Raw genomic sequence first — 5,861 nt, 5'->3', positions numbered from 1 at the left:
CATCCGGGCAATTCTTTCACAATAACCCAAAAGGACAGCTTGTGAAATTGCTAAATCTTTATGCTACGGAAATTACTCAACACTGTCTTATAAAATGTACAATTTTAGTAAGCTAATTTAATGTAATGAAAAGAAAAACATGTTGGAACTTAAAATCTTGTGAACATAGCAGGGTTTTGCATTTCTTCAAAAGCCAAATGTTCCAAGTTAATGGATCTCCTTCTTTACTTTGGATTATTCAGTATTCAGTATAACGCAACACAATTTCATACTTGGATGTAGTTTTACTATTCACACCATATATTACAGTGATCTAACTGATAAACTACAGGGTGGCCGTAATTTCCAGCAAGCAACTTCCTGTTTGGTGCCTGCTTATATCAGGTACATTTACACCTATGTGAGCAGGATGGAGCAGGGGTGTGTCCTTAGTGCAGTGCAGAGATGGAGTGTCCTCACTAAAACCCCGCAGGACCATAAGAAAAACTGACCCCTTCTAATCGATATTGACCTATTATTTATTTAAACAGCATCTGACCATATCATTCAATAGATTACTGAAGAAAAACACCTGCTTACATTGGGCTACAGTTTTATTTAAGCATACAATATACATTGATTGATTGATTTTTATTATTATAGTGTCTTGCACATTTGTGCCCAGCCCATATGGGCTTACAAGACACTGTAAACAGTTTCATAACAAAAACCATAAGAAAATAGACAATTATGTGCCCAGTCAAAACAAGCTTTAATTCCTCAATGAAATGAAATTCTTTATAGATAAATAAACGTACAACAAAATTACTTTCTCTGGATAGTGTATTTTGTAATTCCCTTAAAGAGGAAGTGCTAAAGTGCTGAGACATTCTGAGTCTGATAAAGAAGCAATATACATGGCAGAACATTTATTCATCAGTGCCAAACAGAACAAATAACACAGGAATTGTTTTGATGATGCAAAAGGCACAAATGGTGATGATGGAATAATGGTTGTACTATATCAAGTCCATTAGCGAGTGTATTACTGTTCTTTCTTATCCTCCTTTTTGTTCATGAATTTGTTGTACTGGCTGTCTGTGTTGAAAAGCTTGTCCCACCAAGTGAAGGTAGAGGCGTAATTTCCGACAAAGTTCATGTGGTGGAAGTCATGGAAACGGGCCCCAGCGTAGAATGGGATTAGGTGCATTGGGTTGAGTGGGATGTCATAGCCACTGCAAAGTACAAACACATTTTCATTCATGTTTGTGTAGCCCATTAATACATTACTAATTAAGCGTATACCTAAATGTTTCTTTGGTAGATATTGTATTTTTATTTCTTTTTAATGATTTAACCACATGAGTTATCTTATATAACTTTTCTGTGTTTTGGTCTGGTCTCTTAATTTTAGGTTCGGTTAGTGTGCATCAGACAATCTTATAATTTTTTGTCACAATAATCATTGTCAAAATCATTGTGTTGCTATTATGGAGATAGTCTTTATTTTGTTATACAAAAGGTACCACAAACAATTATTAGCGATATTACTGTCTGTAGTTCAATCCACACTGGCTTGTGCTGTTTGGTGCAAACACTGGCACAAATACAGTGTTCTACGTGGCCCTCTAGTGCTATTCTATAGGCACTACATTAGAATCATAGTAAGCTCATGCAAATGTTGAATATGCTATAGATTGAGTCTATGAGTTTAATTGATTCACACATTCACTTAATGTAATTGTTGTGACAGATGGCCATGGTTAATTATTGTGCCTAAATGTAAATATATCCAATATCCAATAAACACAGCCATTACCATATTTTTTCCTGCCTAATTAAATTAAACACCGCAGTCCAATAAAATGCAGCAATGTCATCTTAAACCTATATTAATAGATTTAAGATGACATCGCTGAGTTGCATAGTGGTTCAAGAATTTGAGCAATGAATTGCAGATGTACAATAGATTTATCCCATAACATTTGTCTTAGCAGATAGTTATGTCAGTAACAATGGTTTCATGTATTATCTGACCTGTGCACATCGATAGTTTCCAACAGACGGAAGGACACCCAGGCCCACAGGAAGAACACATGGTTACAGAAGATCATTATTCCAATGAAAAAGCCAGCTCCGAGGATGAGGGTCTCCAGAGGGTGGGCATATTCGGCCTGCATCCCAAAAGGAGACTGGGGAACAGGAGGAAAGGCAAACAAAATGGAGGAGGGGTTATGGACGCAAGGTCTGGTAATGAGTAACTATACAACATGTTCTACTCACAGTGAACTCATGGTGGACTTTGTGGATGTATTTATAGATCCGACGATGGTGCAGAAGCCTGTGGAGAAAATAGTGCCAGGTGTCCTCCACAACTGCACAGCCAAAGCACTGAAACAGGATGTACGGCCTGATGAAAGAGCAGAAGAGAGGTACAACTCATTAATAGCTTGCATCACATTTATAGAAAGACATCCATTTAGTTTATAAAGCACTAAAAGTTGTTCTCAAACAATGGTGTTTTAAAGATAGAAAGGCGCAATGAGTACTGCAGTGCTGGGACGCCATTTCCAGATCTTGAGCTGGAAGCTAAAGGCCTATTTATACTTTATAAGAACATATGAACTTCAGTCTTGCACCCAGGGCTGTCCAAACAAAATGACGTCATTTTGTTTGGCCAGCTCCTGTTCGGCAGTTCTTGCCACTTGTTCTCAACAGTTCGGCAGCGCCATCTTCACTCTGATTGGTTATTTATGTGAACATGATTTATCTTCTGGAGCCAACAGGCGCATGAGCTCCAACAAGTCAAAGCTGGCGGAAATGGGAAAAAAATAAAAACATCTATACAACACAATGCTCAGTGACTATAAAGACAGCCAAATGGCAAGAAATTCATGGAGGGAGATCGTAGACATTTTAGGCTCGGATGAGGTCACCCAAAAAAAAAAAAGAGGTTAGGCTGGAGGACAAAAAGACATACCCTCGCTATATACCCCCTGCAGTGGCTGGACTCCTTCATCAAACAAAGGGAAACATCACAAATCTGACTCCTATTCCAAGTAAAACAGAGGTAAGCTATTAATACTTAGCTAATAGGCCAATGTGAGATGTGTATGAATGAAAGGGATGTTACAATAAACAATCAGTTATTAGTTAATACCTTAAATGTTTGTAATAACAACAGCAGAGCGAGGGGACAGGGCAGAGAGAGGGGGTAGGGCAGTTCGGCAGCAGAACATTTTTTGAAATATGAAATGTCAGAGCCCAAACGAACTTTGTTCTTGTTCTTATCATCTCAAGAACAAGAACAAAGGTCTTATATTCTTATGAAGTATGAATAGGCCTTAATAGTAAAAAACAGGAGAAAACAGGGTGCCCCCTGATAGAACCCACCCAGACTAGGTCCCGTACTAATGTTGATAAACAAACTTTTCCTGTGTTAGGCATTCAGAGCCTCTGTGGGCTTCTTGAAATATATGATATGAATACAGTTTTTCATTACAAAGTCAAAGGCAATTTATTTTCTACCACAAAGCAACTTGAGATAAAAATATAAAATTTTGTCTTCTACTCACCAGCGTGGCATTGAGTCCCAGTCATAAGGGATGCTGAAATACTCTGTAAAGTAGTACGTTCCACATATCAAGGGAAGCTGGATGCAGAAATGGTTGAACAGCAGCATTTTGAAACACCTCCACTGTTTTTCCCATGTCTCTGGCTTGTCCTGAAAAAAAAAAAAAAAAAAAAAGGAAACATTGTCCTAATTTAGTCATCTTTAATTTCAATACAATAACTTTAGATTTTTGGGTTCATTTATTAGCACAACTAGATGACACTGCTAATTTGCATACTTGAAAGTGGTTATTGTGATATTAATTAGTATTTATTAGGCTCTTAATAACATCTGATTCTACATAACCTTATTCTGCTTCTAATAAACCATCATTAGGCCTACTAATACTTGTTACTAAACTTGTTACAGAATAACATAGTAAGCCATATTTATTAAGTATTACTCAACTTATTTCTTGCACTAGCCCTTACACCTTTTGAACCTTTATAAACTATTACAATAATAACTTATGTACAAAATTATCAAACTAATAAGCAATAATATAGATTTTGTTGATAGAAAGTAAAGTAAATGAATGAATAAGCAGCAGAATAAGGTTATTTAGAATAAGACATTAATAAGGGTTGTATACAGCCATGTATGCAAGTTAGCAGTTAGTCTGATGTTAATAAGTATCCTAAAATAGTACATAAAATACCGGCTGAATCTTGTATTTCTGCATAAATGGCATGAACTGGAAGAGGAAACCAGGGAGGCAGAAAAGAAAGTAGATGAACTCGTGAACGATGAGAGAGCCCCAGGTAGCGATCTGAAACTTGGTGTAGTTGTCCAGCATGTAGCCCCATGCATGTTTGAGTGGGGGCTGGAGGGGGTTAGGAGGGAGAAATGAGTCCACGTATTCCACAGCCAGGAAGGCATTGCTCAAAATGTCCACCGAAGAGTTTCCTGCCATGATGGAGACTGCAAGGTGATCTGTCTGGACAGAGAGTGGACAAAGAGATATAATGTTAATCAATGGTCGTTACATGTCAAGTGAAATGTTCATTACTTAATACAATGAAAATACACTGGGTTCAATATGCAATCACATATCATAAGATGAAACAAGATTAAAAAAAAAAGTATTTGTATTGCATTTAGAGTAATCAGGTCAATGGCTGTAATAAAACTTTACACCAGAAGGACGGGATAATAAGAACACTTATTTCGATTTTTCTCTGTGCTACTTACGACAAATTTCTGACTAATGTAATGAGTGATTTATTATTCTATTTTGTGATTCTAATAACTGCACTCCACAGTGTATCAGCAAGATAAGAAATTGATTTCTGTTCTAAATGCAGAAGAAATTTTTGCAGTACCTGAAAAGTTCTTACTCTCTTAACAAATCATCATCTAACTAGTAACATGACTTTGTGGGAATCTATGGACCATCCATAGAAATGTTAAGGATTCTCAAATGCCTGTTAAGATGCACCCTATAACATGGTTGTAAATATAGTTTTAAGTATAAAGATAACCCAAATTGTCAGGAAAAGACTTGACTATAGTAAATATCATGTCTATAGCAATGCTAAACATGCACATAACAGTTCACACAAGATGATTTTTCTACAAATAAACAGCAGTCTTTTGGACTATTACCCAAGGTAACATGGCTGGAGGTCTTTGATGCTACTATAAAATAACTATTTACAATTTATGCAGAATAGATGCAGAAAGTTACAATTTGGTCGTTTTTCCCCAAGAACGACATAAAGCTTACCTCTCTGCAGTTTTCCCCGTCTACCTGAGCTAGAGGAGGCGTCCCGGGTGAAGTGCTGTAATATTCGACTCTGTGATTGGTCGAGAGGGGAGGAGACGGCCGTAGGAGAGCTCTGATTGGTCAGTGGGATGGAGTGATGATAGTGAGAGGGAGAGACTTTCGGGTATCGGCCAATCAGAGGCCGCGTAGACTGGTGGCTCACAAGCAGTTGAGTGAAGAGATGTGTGGTGTGGAGAGAGATCAATGAGTATACTTAAAGGGCCCATATGACACTATTTTCTGATCTATATTATAATGTTTCCTTAATCACAAACATCACAAGCAAGGTCAAAGGTAGCTGTTTCATGACATCACAAGGTGGAAAAGAGTATTTTGAGCTTTGGAGGTGTAGACAGACCAATAACATGTAAACAAACATGTCTGAATAAAAAAAAACAAAAAAACACAACCCCAAATATGTTTTTAATGAGATACCAACATTCTAACGAGACTTAAAGCTCACAAGAGTCAATTTTGTGTAATATAAGATCTTTTAATATGTTA

The 5,861-nt window shown here is 37.1% G+C and overlaps 1 protein-coding gene across 2 annotated transcripts; it reads right to left on the bottom strand.

Moving 5' to 3' along the window:
- Window positions 1–575: 575 nt before the first annotated feature.
- On the bottom strand, window positions 576–5,375 carry msmo1 (methylsterol monooxygenase 1). 2 transcript variants are annotated; one of them, XM_020932952.2, is made up of 6 exons: window positions 5,319–5,375; window positions 4,251–4,529; window positions 3,555–3,703; window positions 2,263–2,389; window positions 2,017–2,171; window positions 576–1,214 (listed from the first exon to the last, which is right to left on the bottom strand). In XM_020932952.2, exons 2-6 carry the CDS (start codon window positions 4,503–4,505, stop codon window positions 1,025–1,027), a joined length of 876 nt encoding a protein of 291 aa, XP_020788611.1. In that variant the 5' UTR covers window positions 4,506–4,529; window positions 5,319–5,375; the 3' UTR covers window positions 576–1,024. The 2 variants fall into 2 exon arrangements, with proteins under 2 accessions (XP_020788611.1, XP_055014719.1); XM_055158744.1 differs by lacking the exon at window positions 5,319–5,375 and adding an exon at window positions 5,198–5,289.
- Window positions 5,376–5,861: the final 486 nt, after the last annotated feature.

The sequence above is a fragment of the Boleophthalmus pectinirostris genome, unplaced genomic scaffold (assembly GCF_026225935.1).
Source record: "Boleophthalmus pectinirostris isolate CB_2022bp ecotype Guang Dong unplaced genomic scaffold, ASM2622593v1 HiC_scaffold_22, whole genome shotgun sequence".
Taxonomy (NCBI): Eukaryota; Metazoa; Chordata; class Actinopteri; order Gobiiformes; family Gobiidae; genus Boleophthalmus; species Boleophthalmus pectinirostris.
This window is presented reverse-complemented; position numbering and strand designations above follow the sequence as displayed.

Bases quoted from the DNA above. Each gene is read 5' to 3' on its own strand.
- msmo1 (XM_055158744.1), bottom strand. The intron at 3,704-4,250 runs GTATTTTATGTA...TTTTTTTTTCAG, and splicing joins AGAAATACAAGATTCAGCCG to GACAAGCCAGAGACATGGGA. The intron at 2,172-2,262 runs GTGAGTAGAACA...CCTGTTCCCCAG, and splicing joins AAGTCCACCATGAGTTCACT to TCTCCTTTTGGGATGCAGGC.